General features: G+C 41.2%; 1 protein-coding gene across 7 annotated transcripts in view; it reads right to left on the bottom strand.

Annotated features, from left to right (window-relative positions):
- Positions 1 to 18,975, bottom strand: part of PPFIBP2 (PPFIB scaffold protein 2) — a 171,392-nt gene that overhangs the window by 60,611 nt on the left and 91,806 nt on the right. For 6 of the 7 annotated variants that reach the window (XM_075188066.1, XM_075188065.1, XM_075188068.1 and 3 more), the window contains one exon: positions 7,149 to 7,262. In XM_075188066.1, coding sequence (XP_075044167.1) covers positions 7,149 to 7,262 — 114 coding nt within the window. Of the gene's footprint in view, positions 1 to 7,148; positions 7,263 to 7,404; positions 7,803 to 18,975 lie in introns of those variants that run through there. The other variant, XM_075188070.1, reaches the window with a different exon arrangement.

The following is an 18,975-nucleotide window of genomic DNA, read 5'->3' as shown; positions in this document are numbered from 1 at the left end:
AATGTCTTCAGTCAACTGGCATAGAAACCTATGAAGTGGCCATTTTTCCAGAGGCAAAGATGAATGGTCACATATGTAAATTGCTCATCCTACAATGATGGTTCACAATCGGCCCAATGTCTTTCTCCTTTCCCACCCCTCCCCATCCTGGATCTACCACTGGCCGATAACCAGAGTAGAGACTCCACTGACTTGGATCTAGATGGTCCAAATGGTGCACTTCAGTCCCTGCCCCATTGGAACTTACAGTCCAAATTTCTTAACATACACGCAGACCGAGAGAGACAAAAGGTCAATTTAATAGCAGCTAATTAACCTACTAGTATGTTCTTGGAGTGTGGGAGGAAACCGGAGCACCCGGAAGAAACCCACGCAAACACAATGAGAACATACAAACTCCACACAGATAAGGCCATTATCGGGAATCAAACTCATAGGCCCAGTGCTGTGATGCAGAAGTGCTAACCACTGAGCCACCGTACTGCCCTGTTAAGTAATTTCAATTGTTATATTGTACTTACTGCAAAGTGCTATATACAAAAGTCCCATTGCTTTGTGCGCACTCTATGTGTATACGGTGGGGTATATAAAAATATCTGCGCAAACATTTAATTTTTTTGTTACAACTGTAGCCTGAAAGATTTTCTTTACTTAATTGTGACTAGCACAAGAAGGAGATTATAAATACTGGACATCATTGTCTGTTATCACTCTGAGCGGGCTATGTGCAAAGTCAATGCCTTATATCTGCCATCCCTGACCGTTCTCTGCCATATTTTAGGTCCTTTATGGTTCCGGCGACACATCTCCAATTACATCACCTCAAATGATGTCACCGCCAAACAAGTGTATTGTGAAAGGATTATCACACCTTAATAGGACTGATGACAGAGCTCTGAGAGAAGATAAAAGGATTAAGGGTAAAAGAAGACTAATCAATGACATCCATAATGAAAGGTGAGATCGGCGAGACGTCTAACACGCAGCATCGTGGGAACTACATAAAGTCCTATAAGAAGAATATTTCAACAAAAATAAAGGAGAAAACTCATTCTAGGAGTCATTGTACAGCGCTGTGGAATTAGTGGCGCTATATAAATAAATTATGATGATGATTGTAACAAGAAAAAAAATGTTTTTTGGTGGTCAGCGGATCAAGTAATTGGCGCCTCCTGCAGATGTAATTTAAATGGGTCTGTTCACCTTCAAACGACTTTAATTTATTGCAACTTTTAATCAATGCACCGATTTATATTTCTTTCTTCCTTGTTTAAGGAAGATAGAAATAGAAGATTGAAGATTGTTGTTCCTTGTGTGTGGTCGCTAAACCATTACGATCCACTAAGATCACTACTAGGCATGTTGTAAAATTTAGATGAAGCTTAACCGCTATCGGCCAGTGCGCGTGGTGATCTTCCGATCGCAGTAACAGGCCCACATGTGGGCGGCCAAGTCGGAAAGTGACCCGCTGGTGGGCACTTGGGCTGAGCAGCAGGACTGACTGGTGTGGCCAGCATTTAGGTCTTATCCTCAGGCGGGGCTGTTTTGTTCCGTTGCCCTGGGATACAACACCTCTCTGCCCCGGATCCAATTGTATCCACAGAGCAGCCTCGTGTCGTATCCTACGGCAACATTAATGAACAACTCTGACTCTTGATATAAAGACATGGCTTAAAAACACATAAGAAAGACAGTAAAATAACGCAAATTATTTAGAAGACGTTAGAAAACCATTACATTACAGTTGCATGTGTGGAGAACCCCTTAAATAGTTATGTAATTGTGCACAACAAAAATAAAAACTGCACTTTTAAACAATATTTAAGTCTAACTTACGTGTAATTACTTTATACAGCAGATTTCCATTTTTAAAAAATAAAACATATTTGTTGTATTTTCATGAAATTGGTGCCACTGTCTAATCACTGTGCTGGAACAGACTACATTTGATACAGTATCTCATGCCTCTTATTACTCCTGAGATGAAAGAACAATTGAAGATGATTTGCATGTGTACATCTGTGCTGGTCATACTTATTTACATTTACTTGTTTCAACCTCGTTCTTTCATGTTCTAATCAAGTCCGTATCACTAGTCTCTGTGTCAAAAAGAAAGTTAAAAAAAAAACAAACAACCCATAATATATTACAAGGCTGGATATAATACAATATTGGTGCATTTGGTAATGTTCACAACAAACAATCTTGAATTATTAGGGGATAATTTGCACTGATTCTAGCATTTGTACCGCACTATTTGCACAGTACTGTGTGCCCCAAGTATTGGGTACATGTCCGAGCTGAAGCATTTACCTGCACACCACTAGTACAATGATAGGATGATTGGGCGCTACTAATATGATGATTGGAAAATGTTGATATAGGGCACTAGTATAATTATAAGCGCTACCAGTATAATGATGTGGTACTTCGGTTATAATGGTGGGCATAACAGTGGGTGCAGCTAGTGTAATAGAAGACACTTTAAGTATAATAGTGAGCACTAACGGATTAATGGTATTATATATATATATATATATATATATATATATATATATATATATATATATATATATATATATATTTATTATGATCGGCATTGCTGATCAGATGTTTAGGGTTATTGCTTTTTCTAATGGTGGACACTATCGGTACGATATATAGGGTCACTGCTGTTATGATTGGCGCGGCTGGTATAATGTAGGGGGTGACAGCTGGTACTGGGTCTGCAGTCAGTATGCAGGGTCCTCCAGTAGGGGGCAGTTTAAACCCCACATACTTTTACTCACTTTTTTATTGTTATTTTGTGAAGGATAAATTGTTATATGGTACTTATGCATGGTCTGTTTTATCTTATTAATCAATAATGACCATTATTTGGTGCACATGTGATGAATTCATACCTGGGGGTAGATGTATCAAGCTGAGAGTTTTCCGGCGGGTTTGAAAAACCAATCAGATTCTAGCTGTCATTTATTTAGTACATTCTACAAAATGATAGCTAGAATCTGATTGGTTGCTATAGGCAACATCTCCACTTTTCAAACCCGCCGGAAAAGTGCGGTTACATTTACCCCCTGGACATTATTGGAGATCACTGTTGATAATATAAGTTATGATTTCTTCTTGTCTATGCTTTTTATATGGATTGTATTTATCTAAATGAACATTACCGTAACATTAGCCATACTTGTTCCAAGCCTATAAGTATCACTTTGCTTTTTATTATTCATCTACTTTTATGGCTTTTGTTACTATAACTCTTGTTCTATTCATCCATGATTCTTCTTAAGCTTTCTGCTCTGAATGTATGAGGGACTGTTATCCGGACTGATGGAGATATCCAAATTTATAAATTTATAAATCCAAATATTCTCATGTGTAAAAGACATATGCACTCAAAACAAACCCGCATAAAACAATTCTAGATGGAATTACTGTAAACAACTCTCATATTCTGGCAGATACAATGGCAACAACTTCAATCATTCACACAATGGAACCTTTCAAATTACAGCAGCGACTGCATTCATTGGGTGCCTGGGGGCTGGTATACTAATTACTCTAAGAGCAATAAGTTTCCCCTAAACCATTTTCCTACCAGGAGTGAAAACATACAGTCAAAAGGGTATAGGTGGAACAGCGAGTTCTATACATCTGGTCAATAATGTAGAATAAGCTTTGTTGGTTATGCTCCATTGTGCATGCACAACCGGCGTCCTCTCACTGGTGGGAGGTGTTGATAAAATTGTACATATATTAATATACTCGGTGAGGTTTCTGCACGTATAAGCTGTTCAGCAAGTCACAGCCACCGGTCTCTCCTCTCATCTCTGCTACACCTTTGATCCACAAACAGAATACAGAGGGGCTTTGTGCAAAGGATTTGATTTTCAAACACAAAAGAACAAGTCGGTATAATTCTACAACAGTCCATATAGACTTTACACCGTTGTTAATATCCAATCGAATAGTTGCACTATTTCTCCAACTTCCAAGGACAGTTCTGTTTTTAATAATTCCTGTAGTTGTCCCTGTTTCTTTTAAGGGTGCAACATAGTTGCTGTGATTTTAAGATAATGTCGCTGCATAAAAACGCTCAGATTGGTAATTGGAAAACATGCTCATTGCTCCTTTATCCTCCTCCATTATGTCTATAGTGACAACAGGTGAATGGTAAAAGAGTAAGTAGAATTAAAGTAAAACTCTTTCTATGCTTCCACCAGAACAGTCCTACTATAGACATCATCATCATTTATTTATATAGCGCCACTAATTCCACAGCGCTGTACAGAGAACTCATTCACATCAGTCCCTGCCCCCATTGGAGCTTACAGTCTAAATTCCCTAATATACACACACACACACACACACACAGAAACACACACAGAAACACACACAGAAACACACACAGAAACACACACAGAAACACAGAGAGAGACTAGGGTTAATTTGTTAGCAGCCAATTAACCTACCAGTATGTTTTTGGAGTGTGGGAGGAAACCGGAGCACTGGGAGGAAACCCATGCAAACACGGAGAGAACATACAAACTCCACACAGAGAAGGCCATGGTTGGGAATTGAACATATGACCCCAGTGCTGTAAGGCAGAAGTGCTAACCACTTAGCCACCGTGCTGCCCACAAAGACATTGACATTGTCTACTTTGTCTATTTGGACAATACAAGGTTGTTTCCAGGGAAAATTTGTTACTGGACAGATGCATCTGGTCACATCCAGTGGTGGAAGTAGGGGTGTATACGGGGTATGCCATACCATCACTTCTCCTACTGCCTTCATTATAACACTATCACATGCCATTCACTTAAATTTTCCATACTGACCACATCTACATTTCCACTTCGATCCCCGGTCACATTACTTATATAGAGCTCTACACTGACCTTGAAGTACTACAGTACCCATACTGCCATGATCTTTGTACGTGATTATAGTGTATTGTATTTTATTGGGTCTGATTCATTAAGGAAAGTTAAGCAAAAGTAAGCAAGTAAATCAAAATCATGTTGCATTGGAGGGGGAGGTAAATTTAAAATGAGATGGAAGATTTATAGTTGGGGTAGGACATGTCCTAGATCAACTTTAAATTTCAGTGTACTAATAAGCTATCAAGTATTTGTGTGCTACATGAAAAACAGACAGTATTTTCCTTATGTGCAAAATAATAAACGAATTTGCACCCCTCGCATTGTAACATGGTTTTGTCTAGAACACTTGAGTAAGAAAACTTACTCAATTTTTTGCTTAACTTTTCTTAATGAAACCGGCCCATTGTAATTAATATTAACATATAAAGCCAAGAAGATAATAACAGACGGTGATTGGTAATGGACACTATACACAATAAGTGGAATTCTAATGTGCAGTCCGTAAATAGTAACAAATGGAGACATGGTCACAGACAAAATTACTAAGGGCAAATCTTTACACCCTGGAACTGTCGATGCAAATTAAGGAGAGTCGTAAAGTATAATTGTACCAAACCAGGCTCTGGTTCTATTTTGAAGGAAGTCACATTACAGGATTGTGTTTGTATACTGTGCAATGTATTAAAAACACAAGAGAATGATTAGGTGATCGTGTCATGTGGCTACCGTGGGTCACGTCCATCTACATTAAGCAGGTCAGTGACTGTCTGGAGTTATTTGGGCCACAAGACGAACTTATGATGAAGACCCACTTTTCAAATAAAATGTAACCTCATCAGAACAACTAATCTAGACACTCGCATCTTCCTGAACGGACATCTGTGCGTATAATCAAAAGTACAAAGTGGTAAAAGCACAGATCAGCAGGAGATGAAGCTGGAGATTTGCGGAGCTCGTACTATCCACAAGCTCTCACCAGGAGGTCAAGCACCATACAAGGATATGTACACCAGGGCTGACCATGGTTCATGAGGCTACCGGTGAATCTAGCTCAATCCCGCACCAAGTGTACTGTAAGTAGATTTGACTTCCCTGCAGCCAAATCTTCCTAGAAATTGATCTAAACACTGTCAAGTAAGTTATCTTCTAAAAAAGGTTGAACTGCAAAATAGTGGAGCCACTAAGGATTCTGCAAAAGGCAGGAACAGTCATCTTGTACATACAGAATTACTGTGTTCTCAGGACTACTTACAAGCTTGCGAGGGACTATCTCCCATCCTGTTTCTGCAATTCATATCCAATCTAATACTTGCAGTACACAAGCCAAAACAATTGACCAACTTGGCAATTTTTCCTAGCCCACTGTCTCCCCGCTGGCATCAAGTGTGCAGCCACCGTTTAGAGGCATGTCAGGCAGACAGGTGCAAATAGAATAACTTACGTTATCCTGTTTGTTTTCTGCTCTGATTTTTTATACCCTACATACTCCATCTAAAACAGAGTTCAGGGAACTTTTTTACCTTTTACCCCTAAATATATTTAGATACGCCGACGTTACCCCCTTGATTTGAAAGGAAGGAAACCATATATTATTAATTATTGGAATTCAAAATTTTATTGAATCTTTTCAAAATTTCTTTGAAAGCTTCAACTTCAAAACTTCAGGTTTTGGAGAAATTATGTTGCTTCATTTTTGATACAAGAACATCAATATTGGGGCATTTTGATGTTAGAGCAATTTGGATACAGTCTTCAGCGTACAATCAATTTCTCTGCTTTGTTTTTATGTTCGTTAGAGTGGAAAATCTTTGTTTGCAAAGGTAGGTTGTTGCAAAAGGCAGCAACTTTTTGACTGCCTCCTCATGTGCAATTTTAAATGCCTTTGCAGCGGTTGACATCCAAAAATATGACAGATCTGCTTTGTTTTCAAATGCAATACGTGCTTCATTATTGCATCGAAGCTCAAGAAGTGCCTCTGCCAACCCTTAAGGCTCTTCTGGTACAACAGCCATTTCACATTTAAAGGGGTCTACAATCCAACTGACAGCATGTGAATCAGCAGCATTACCCTCAAGAATTTCATTTTTACCCCATTTGGGGTAATTTACCCCTGTTCCCTGACCACTGATCTAAAAGGAACAGCAAAGGCCACACCAAAATACAGGTCATAGTCCACAAGTGTATACTGTACTAGAGACCGAAGATGAGCGGATTTGCAGCAAAACTTGGCACAGATCGAATCCAACTTGTAGATCTTACCTGCTGGAGCATTTCCTCGGTAGCATCAAGTTTCAGCTGATGTTCCTCCACGCAGGATTCCAGGTCTCGGATCTTGTCTCCCTGGGCCTCCACCTGATCCGTGAGGACACTCACCTAGAAGAACAATGACCGTATTACAGATACAAGATTTGAGCTTTTCTCACGATACAAACCAAAAGCAGAACACAAACCAGTTCCCTTTCTAAATTGACTTAGCTTCAATTTAAACAAAAGCTCCATAACAAGCCGCTCCTACCTTTCACTTTAACTTTCAGTTATTTGGTGAGCACCAGAAAAAAGACACAAACAGCTTCCTGCCACTGTGCTCAGTTTCACAACCCTGTTTTCTTGGAGCCGTTAAGCAATCCTGTGTGTGAGAGAATGGCTAATGCTCTTTCAACACGCTGCTTCATGTGGAAAAAGAAAAAAAAAACAAAACAGTACAAGGTTTCTTCTGGGAGCTGAGCAATTGTCTCACTGCTGACAAGCGGAGCGGAGAGTCTTACCTATGCTCACAGCGGCGATGGCAAAACATCTGATGGGATCAGGGCATGTTTAAGCAGTTACTTAGCACAGCTCAGAAATCTTTCCTCGCCTTGCAAGTTACCACACGAGCAGCAAGTAAAATGCTAAAAAACCGAAGTCAAGTAAAATATTTATCAACAGAAATTAAACTGTCAGCTAAATATATAGCGGCTTTAAAACAAGTCTGCACAACCATGCCAAAACATTGCTAACAGGCTTGAGATTTCATATTGGTTGAAATCCTTCCACCCCCCCAAGTAAATATGCTTCACACTTATAGCGCAGCCAGGCATCCAGCGTGTTATAGTTGGCAGCAGCTCACTTCTGCTATTATATTAATGCAGAAATGCTGTTATGACAGATTTTGGAAATATCCCTGGCTGTTTACAGGCAAGTCATTTCTTTGTTGTTGTCCTGAAGCAATCTTTGGAGCAGCAACTACTGCTCACTTGGGCTTTTATGAAGTACCCTTAATGTCCATCATATAGGTTCAGTCACTGGCTAGTGGTGCATGATGGGAGATTATAAAAAACCAGAAGATTCTGTTTACTTCATTACCAGATTACATGAACCTAAATGGGATCAGTCACCTCCATACATGTCCAGTGGTTAGATAAATATGTTTGTATAGAGTGTAATAGAATTATGATTACATTCAGCAGTCGGGTCATGTAGGGAGAGTAGTGTTCTATATCCGTACAAAGTGTAATAGGATGTTATTATGACTATGTGCAGGGAGATCCTGGAGGGGAGGTGAAGTGTGAGGGAGGAGGGGGACGGGGTGTGGTGAATCGCGTCATTTCACCTTAATTTTGCCCCAGGGGCAGGCCCACAGTGACGCGATTCACTGCAAATGGCGTCATAGAGGCTCCCATCCTGCCCACTTCTCTAGGAAGTCAGCAGATGCGGGAGAATGGGCTGCTCTCCCAGGAGTACAGGAGACCTACCTGGCATTTAGGAGTCTCCTGGACTTTCCGGGAGAGTGGGCAAGTATGGGTTAGCATCGCTGTCTCACAGCGCTGGTGTCATGAGTTTAATTCCAACCAGGGCTCTATCTGTGTGGAGTTTGTATGTTCTCCCTGTGTGTGTGGATTTCCTCTGGGTGCTCTGGTTTCCTCGCACAGTCCAAAAACATACTGATACCTTAATTGGCTTCTGTCAAAATGGACCCTAGTGTGTGTTTATATGCATTAGGGAATTTAGATCGTAAGCTTCAGTGGGGCAGGGACTGATGTGAATGACTACGTATCCTCCGTACAGCACTGCGTAACATGACTGGCGCTATATAAATAAATAACAACAATAATAATAGATGAAGAGACATTCTCGCTTCCCTGGATAATCCACTTTTCTCCTACAGTCCAAAAATATACCAATGGGTTAAACAGCCTTTGAATAGATTGGCTTGTGGTAAGCCTGTAGTGAGGAATTAGATTGTAAGCTCCTTTGGCCCAGGGACTTATGTGAAGGATAATAATATGTCATGTTGTGGATATACCATAGACTGTAGTAAAATTGTACCAAGATCATGTTGCATGGTCAAGTAACTATGTATAGCGTGAAACTAGAATGTTGTATGTAAGGTTGTCTGTGCTGCCTTGTGGGAAATACAGATGTTGCTGGTGTAAGTGAAACCATCCGTCCATCATATAGAGTTTGTTGCTCAGGTCATTGCTGCACCTGTGGGCAGGTATATCACAGAGAATTCTCCCTCACATGTACCATACATGTGAGCAAGCGGTGTGTGCTAAACATTCCTGTGTTCATAGCCTATAATCATCCAATCACAGCAGGTTGTTAGACCATGTGACATGAGCCGAGTCCTTTTTGGGAGCAGAGGAACCAATTAGAGCAAATGCAAAGCTGTCCCCTATCCCCAATATCCACAGACAAGCTCAGGTTTAAGGATTAACAAGCACAAGAGAAAGGGCAGCACTCGAAATCCACTAATAGAATACACTTACGCAGAGAAAAATAGAGCCCTAATCGACCTTATGAAATTAAGCAGTTTATTTACATTAACTACATAAAAAATAGCATATACAGTTCAAAACATGTTATACATGAATAGTAACAATAAAACCATATGTCACATATAAGGGGTGGTGAGAGACTTGGTAATAATAATATCTGAACAGAATCGCTGCGTTTAGGTGTTCAGAATATATTCAGCCGTCTTTGAAAAGCAATTCAATTTAATTTTTTACCAGCGGGAGATTCTCTCTGCAGAAATTCTGCAGTCTCGTGTGTAAGGAACAAAGTCCTGATATTAGAGGAAACAACCACTGTATAATAATGACCCACTTTATTGGAAAAAATCAGGGTTAAATCCTCTGCTGATGAAAACACTGGATCTATGGGAAAGATACATGGTGGCCACCTGCAAATGATTATCCATATTCTTTTGCTGCTGTAAGTATGGGCTTGAAAATCCATTTTAACAGAAAGAGTATCCGCAGATGTAAGTTGAATAAATAAAAGGACTTCTGAGTTAAGCTCAAATCACTGTTCCCTGTACCCAACGCGTTTCGTTAACAAACGTTATCAAAGCATATGCTTAGAAGTGTTCAAACGTAACTATCTATCCTTATGGTAATAGGAGAGGAACGCCCACCTTATTAAATATATTAGTTTAGGCAGAACCTGTGTCTCCAATTTGTTTCACTTATCTTAGTTCATTTTATTTAATATAAGTCTTGGACATAAGACACAACAGGAACATGAACAAGGTATTAAAGATTGGTCCCTATTTGTCAGTATTGACCAGCTGCACAATAAAATTAATCTTTTTCTGCATGTTAAATTCTATTCTTCTCATCTGTTCTTATTCTGTAGGCCTTATAAGTCAACATTTATTGTAGATAATGTATCTCTGCAAGGTCCACTGAGACTGTATCCTGTGGGAAGCAATATGTCCCTGGGAATCATTTTAAAATGTTGGGAACCACTGTACGTTAATACAGCCGAGTTGCCAGCACCCGGTACGTGCAGATTTTTTTTTTTATTGGGCTCAAAGTGATCTGTAATTTGTTCAGTGTCTGGTGGCAGAAACGTGGAGGAGAGATGATCCAGGGAATACAATTCCTGGTAAGGGTTTAGGACAGTGGATCCCAAACTTTCAGTTCAAGGCACACTTGGGGTCTCCATAATTTTTTCAAGACACTCCTCAGCCAAAATAATTACCAAGTAGTCCCCCGCCTTGCTTACCACTGGCCCTGGCACCCCTGTGAGATCAACGAGGCACCCCAGGGAGCCTAGGCGCACAGTTTGGGAACCACTGGTTTAGGAGATTAGTTACATGGTGGAAGAAGTGTGCAAGCTACATTGAAATTGACAGGAGATCTAAGGATTGAAAACTGGAAGATGATTGCAGTGCTGTTTGGATAGGAGGAGGTAGACCGGTTAGTACTACGTTACGTTTAGGTCTTGCACACACAGGGCACTAATGTAAAGTGTTTAACTAGTGTTCTAGAAGCCACATTAACGTGCTTTCATGCCGAGAGGTTAAAAATAATGTATGTCAAATAGACCCGTTCACACACACTTTCTGACAAGTGTTCACTTCGTTTTACTTTGTGTCACATATCTCCTAACATGATGGCTGTTCAAATCGGGACAGAGAGGTTGATAGGGCGTGGCCATGTAACAGGGGCGTGGTTATATCATTTGCAGCCACACCCCTGCAGGCGTTTATTGTGCTTTTTAATCACTTGACCATGCAATTGTTGCGTTCAGACAGTACCCGTTCACCGCTGGATGCAAGTTATTGGATTTATACATTCCTCCCACCATTCTAGTCCAATCGGGACAAAGCTGTCCCAATCTGCACGGCAGGACAGAGTTCTCAAATCGGGTCACATGCACTTTCGACATTGGTTACAGTGTTCAGTAGTTAACGTTTGGTAAAACACAATGGCGTGCTATGAGAAAGATCAGTAAGTACATACACTATGCTGTAGGGAGACTTTAAAACATGACTTGAGCACCCTGGTAAAAGAAGGACGAAGAAAAATATGTTGTGTACGAGTCCTTAGGATCATTGCACACCAGTGCAAGTTGGTGACAATGCTTGCCAAGAATATGGCTCATGACTTGATAATCAAATAGTAATGGTTAGTATATTAATTCATTACCAGTATTTATGTAGCATCAACATATTCCCTACCAGAGGCATGCAAAGTCCACTTGGTCAGAAGCCAATTACCCTACCAGGCTGACTGTGGACCGTGAGAAGAAACTAGATTATATAAAGTTCACACATGGAGCATCCTGGTTGAATCCCTAAAACAAATGAGAAAACGTGTAAACCAGATTAGCCGGCCAATAAGACCATAAAGACTGCACATGCATCAGTCTGACTATGTGGTAAAAATTGTCAATATATACTTCATTTATTTTTATATGCACACGGTAAGTATTTGGGGGGCCCGCAGTACAACAGTATCGATGCAGTTGGTTTTGAGGGCAGCAGCATAATAATACGGTGCTCAGTAGAGCAATAAAATCTATACAGCAGGCTCTACAGATAATTTTAGTTTGCACAAAAGGGGCTGATGCTTAGTTGATAAGGAGGTGGAGCTTATCAGCAGGATGGAGTTGTGACCTATAAGAAAGGTGAGTAGTGCTTGCCAAAAATGTAGTTAATCCAGATTAAAGTAAAGCTTTCGACACAGACCAGCACTGAAGATTGATAAATATATTGTTACTGGGCAGCACAGTGACCTAGTGGTTAGCACTTCTGCCTCACAGCACTGAGGTCATGAGTACGATTCCCGACCATGGCCTTATCTATGCGGAGTCTGTATGTTCTCCCCGTGTTTGTGTGGGTTTCCTCTGGGTGCTCCGGTTTCCTCCCACAGTCCAAAAACATACTAGTAGGCTGACTGGCTGCTATCAAAATTGACAATAGTGTGTGTGTGTGTGTGTGTGTGTGTTAGGGAATTTAGACTAAGTTTCAATGGGGCAGGGACTGACGTGAGTGAGTTCTCTGTACAGCGATGCGGAATTAGTGGCGCTAAATAAATAAATGATGATGATGATTGTTATGCTTGGGATTGGATTCAAAGTTAATAGAGTGGATACCATATTGGTTGAACGATAGGCAACAGAGGAGTGTATTCAGAGGAGGCAAAGGTTACCCCAAGAATCTGTACTTGGACCTCTTTAGGTTAGGTTTTTTTATTTTAATTTATTGTTCCTAAAAATTGTCTACTTGTTTTTCACTTGAATTTTGTTGGTTGTAGGGTCACATTTAAAGTGGAATAAACTCTGACATGTCGTGTCTTGATGGCTTCACATCACAAACACCTGCAATTCCAACAATGGCGTGCAGACTGTTTATATCCACTGCAGGTCACTGGTAAGAACACCTAGAATACTTTGTACAGTCCCAGAGGCCGTATCTCCAGAAGGACATAAATTAGAGATTTAACTACTGAAATGGTGCATGCTCTACGTCACAGAATATACCAGGAAAGACTCAGTTACTTAAATATGTATAGCTTGGAACAGAGTAGGGAGTGGGGGAGATGTAACCATTCAAATATATCAAGGGTTTTAACAAGCTACAACACGAGAACATTGTACAGAGGAAGAGAACTATTAGTACAACAGTGCATGCACTAAAATTGGAGAGCACCAGGTTTAGGGGAACAATTACTTAACTGAAAGAGTGGTAGATAGGCAGAGATGCCTTTCACCATAGGTGGTAGAGGTTAACACGGTAGGGATCTACATAGCATGCTTGGGAGATACATAAAGCTATCCAAAATCTGGAGAAAAGACTCGGAGGTATTTAATAATAAAATATAAACTGGGCAGACTACATGGGTCACGTCATTCTGTACTGTCAAATTCTATGTTTTATATAAATCCACCGCTCCACAGTGTACATTACTGCAAAGCAAGTCTGCAAAGCTGTCAGTCACTCTGGGTCTACTCTGCTAGAGAAGCAACTCTCTCCTACCATGCTGACAAAGGACATGGTGCACCAATTAAATGAAGAACAAGAGAAGACACCTGGGAAGGCAGAGCCTAAACCACAGTTACATAATATGTAACACTAGAGTCTTTTATTCAGAAGTGTCTACAAAATTGTCTAAAACATGTCAACAATAACAGAACTTGTCCTTATACCGATTTGCTTTTGAGCTGTATTTTAAAAAAACTACAAGATTCTGAATTACCAGATTACATGAACCTAAATGGGATCTGTCACCTCCATACATGTCCAGTGGTAAGATAAGTATGTTTGCATAGAGTGTAGTATAATTATGATTACATTCAGCAGTCGGGTCATGTTGGGAGAGTAGTGCTATATCCGTACAAAGTGTAACGGGATGTTATTATGACTATGTCCAGTGGTCAGGTTATACGAGACAGCACAGTGGTTAGCACATACTTACCAACTTTTTACTCTTATCCCCCGGAAGAACTCGGAGGGAAGGTGAAGTGTGAGGAAGGAGGGGGAAGGGGTGCGTTGAATCGCGTCATTCTGCCTTAATTTTGCCCCAGGGGCAGGCCCAAAGGGACACTGACATTTGCAGTGGAAAATGCTTTGTCATAGAGGCTCCCATCCTGCCCACTTCTCTAGGAAGTGGGCAGATGCGGGAGAATGGGCTGCTCTCCCAGAAGTACAGGAGACCTACCTGGAATTTAGGAGTCTCCTGGACTTTCCGGGAGAGTGGGCAAGTATGGGTTAGCATCGCTGTCTCACAGCGCTGGTGTCGTGAGTTTAATTCCAACCAGGGCTCTATCTGTGTGGAGTTTGTATGTTCTCCCTGTGTGTGTGGATTTCCTCTTGGTGCTCTGGTTTCCTTGCACAGTCCAAAACATACCGAAAGCTTAATTGGCTTCTGTCAAAATGGACCCTAGTGTGTGTGTAATATATATATATATATATATATATATATTAGGGAATATAGATCGTAAAGCTCCAGTGGGGCAGGGACTGATGTGAATGACTACGTATCCTCCGTACAGCGTAACATGATTGGCGCTATATAAATAAACAATACCAATTATAATAGATGAAGTGACATTCTCGCTTCCCTGGATACTGCACTTTTCTCATACAGTCCAAAAATATACCAATAGGTTAAACAGCTTTTGAATACATTGGCTTGTGGTAAGCCTGTAGTGGGGAATTAGATTGTAAGCTCCCTTGGCCCAGGGACTTATGTGAAGGACAATAATATGTCATGTTGTGGATATACAATAGACTGTAGTAAAATTGTACCAAGATCATGTTGCGTGGTCAAGTAACTATGTATAGCGTGTACTAGAATGTTGGAATGTAAGGTTGTCTGTGCTGCTGTCTGGGAGATACAGAGGTTGCTGGTGTAAGTGAAACCATCTGTCCATCATATAGAGTTTGTAGCTCTGTTCATTGCTGCACCTGTGGGCAGGTATTGCACATAGGAGTCTCCCTCACATGTACCATACATGTGAGCAAGCAGCGTGTGCCAATATTCTTGTGATCGTAGCCTATAATGATCCAATCATAGCAGGTTGTTAGGCCATGTGACACATATATATATATATATATTTATTTATTTATTTTTTTCTCTATCTGAGATGTTCACTGACCCCCGTGTTCTGGTTTTGGATTTGGATTAACTTTGTGTTGTGGTAAAACCACCCTTGCGTGTTTTGGTTTTGGATCCCAATTTTTTTTTTTTTCTAAAATCCCTATTTATTTATTTTTATTTAATTTTTTTTTTTAAATCACATATTTTTTGTTTCCTTTCCCCCCCACATTATTATTATTAACCTCAATAACACTAATTTCAAGTAATTTGCAGTCAATTTTGACCACCTCACAGGTCACAATATTATTTTCATACACTTTCAAACAAAGACTGCAGATTTAGAAGACCAAGCCTGCCAGACCTATTATTTCTATTTCAGCAATGACAATTAGCAATGGAGCTCTCCTGAATGTCACTGTAGACTTTGAAGAACACTGCTACCCCCTCCTCTTTCTATTCTACCTATGACGCTGCCCAACTGCTCTACAGACTGCCAAGTACTGTGCTACCTCTTCTCTGTCCCTCTGTGAAATGGCGCTGGATTGCCGTGGAGGGCGGTACTTAAAGAATCCAAAGCTCACGAGATCCAACGATGTAACAATGACGTTTTGCCTCATTTTCAATTCCAAGGGTGCGCAAAAGTACCGAGCTGGCTTGGCTCAATTCAGGTGTGTTTAGTTTTCGGGGAACCGAGCCTGAGCATATATACCGTATATACTCGTGTATAAGCCGAGTTTTTCAGCATACTTTTGTATGCTGAAAAAGGGCACTCGGCTTATACACGGGTGAACTTACCTGGTGTCCGGTCCCTGGCTGTCAACTTCTGCATATGCGTTCCAACAACAGGAAGTTCGGCATTTGGAACGCAAACTTGCGTTCCAAATGCCGAACTTCCTGTTGTTGGAACGCATATGCGTTCCACTGCCGGGTAGGTAACAAAAAATCTCACCCTACGTCCGCTTCCACCTGTAGTCAGGAATAACGGCATAGCGCCATCTTTTGGGACACTGCCTTCTCCATTCATCTGTCCTGATCTCAGCAGCGGCAGCTCACTATACTGATGTTCCCTCCCGGCGGCTGACAGGTAAGCAGATAATGCAGTTCGGCTACATAGGTTTGGAGACACTAGATATTGCTATCATATGCACAGTATGCATTGAAAGTCAGTCTCTCTCTCTCTCTCTCTCTCTCTCTCTTTATTTAAGTTAGTTTGTACCCAATGATTTCATAATCATTTATGAATGTTCCTTGTCCTCTAGCTAGAAATGATTTCATAGATTGAACCTATCATTTTCATTTAGGTTTTTAATTTAGCGCTCTTTTCCACCCTAGGCTTATACTCGAGTCAATAAGTTTTCCCAGTTTTATGTAGTAAAATTAGGTGCCTCGGCTTATATTCGGGTCGACTTATACTCGAGTATATACGGTATCTTATATACAAAGCCGCCTTCAGAAAAAATCGGCCACCCGCCCCCCATGAGCGCCCCCCCCATGAGCGTCCCCTCCCATGAGCAACACATACTTACCTGGGGCCCGCCGCTGGTCACCGTGACAGCCAGGCACCAGGATCCGATCGCAGGGGTGGAGGAATCATTCCCCCTGCGATCATGTGCTCTGCCTGTGACAGAATAGCGGAGACCAGCGGCGGGCCCCAGGTAAGTCTTTGCTGAGCTGTTGTACGGGCCCCCCTGGTGAGCCTGGGCCCGGTACAACAGTACCCCCCTGATGGCGGCCCTGCATATATATATATATATATATATATATATATATATATATATATATATATATATATATATATATATATATATATATATATATAATGCACTCCGAGTCTATTATGTATATAATACACTCCGCTTAAGCAACACAAATTGGCAGAGAACAGTAGAGCCCTAATCGCCAGAGTGGCTGTAACATATAGTTCCACTATAGATGTAATTGGGGCAAAAAATAAAATACAAACACAGGGTTAAAAATATATGTATTTTAAATAAACACCCCATCCAATCACTTTTTTTTTACCCATTTTTTAAACTCCTAAATTCAAGGGGAATCTTCCTTCCCGAAGCATCCCAAATTGAAATAAAATTAAAAACCAGACTCTGAGAACACACAGCTGCGATGATGAATGTAAACAAACTCTATTGACAATACCCATTCAGCCAATCAAATCAATTTTCCACATTGGCCACTTCTGATTGGCTGAGTGGGTATTGTCTCTCCAGGTCACTTCAGTTCAGTTTCCACTTGAGTTCAGTTTTCTGACTACTTCAGGAAAGATGATTAATGAAAAGGAAATAAAGGGTGAAGGGAGGTATTTAAATAAAAATGCTTTAACCCTGTGGGGGGTGGTTTATTACAGCTCTCATGAAACTCCATGTTTGCTGCCAGGCCATGCTTGTGCTTGTGGTTCCACAAACAGAAAATAGCATAGTTGCCCAATCTCCCGGGATGTCTGGGAGACTTGCGAATCCTGGAGAATGTCTCCCGGACTCCCGGGAGAGCAGGACATTCTCCTGCATCCATGACATACTACTATTACCCTGGCACCAAAAGCACAAGACTGTTTGACTCTGGGGTAAGGGGAGAACCTTCTGTTGGGCAGATTCCCCTGGGGGCTCCAGTCATGTGCTAAATGGGCTGGTCCAGATTATTGCAGGGAGCTGGGTACCGCTTTTCTTTTTGGGGGGGCACTCTTTGCCCCCTTTGCTTTAGTGGCAGCCTGCCCAAGCTATAGCACTAATACTGGTTATTCATTTGGGGAGGGGAGAATAATTTGTGCATTTTTTTAAAAAAAAGTATTATTTTAAAACTGTAAAGATACGGCAGTCCCCATTATCAAGTTGATGCCCTGTCTCTTTCCTCTACCCGCAGCAATGCCTATTAGTTACTTCAATATTAACCTCTGCCACTGATCAGCCACTGTGACGCAGTACTGAGAGCTCTTACATGCTGAAAATGTAATTCCACCATGACCGGAGGAAAGTAGGTTACTGACCCCTGGCCCAGAGTCTAAATTCACAGTCTGCAATTCAAAGCGCTATGGAATTTGCGGGCGCTATATAAATAAATGTTGATGATGATGATGATCTGTCCTAACCAACAAATTACATACACAAATACCAAGTGCAGTTTGGCTTCAAGTTTAATGTACAAATTTGTTAAAACTTAGTAATCGGGGTTTAAGTAAAACACACTACAGACCACACGGTCAACTGAACAATTCCACATTGTGGAATAAGACCACTTTCATGTCCGTTAGCTGAATGGGTCAGAAATATTGTGCATCGTGAGCCAGGCCTCTCCCACAAATAATAGAACTATAGGATCGATATAAGTAACTCTAGATTAATGTGTCGCTTGCAGTGGTGTAACTACTGTTGGAGCAGCCCATGCAGCTACTATGGGGCCAGTATTGCTGGTCCATAGCCCCCCCCCCCCCCTGCGGTGGCCCATGGGCTGTTCTTCTGAGGACCGTGCACAGTGAAGCCCTGTGTGGGGTTTCGGTTCCAGAACTATCTCCCCTGGGCACATGTACCAGCTTTGATAGATGAAGCAAGAGGTCACGGCCCGATATGACCATGTGAATAGACATACAGCCAGGGGCAGGCTGTGCCGGGAAGAAGGGGGGCCTCTGACCCCTGGACCAGTCCCATAGTGGGCTACCTTGGACTGGGTCACCTGCATTTTTTTTTCTCCTTTAAAATGTTACTAATAGGTTGCCGAGTTGAATCTTGCACCCCAGGCTAAAATCTGCTAGAGTGCACATAGTT

The sequence above is a fragment of the Mixophyes fleayi genome, chromosome 10 (assembly GCF_038048845.1).
Source record: "Mixophyes fleayi isolate aMixFle1 chromosome 10, aMixFle1.hap1, whole genome shotgun sequence".
Lineage (NCBI taxonomy): Eukaryota > Metazoa > Chordata > Amphibia > Anura > Limnodynastidae > Mixophyes > Mixophyes fleayi.
Note: the sequence above shows the minus strand (reverse complement) of the source record. Positions and strands in the feature narration are given on the sequence as shown.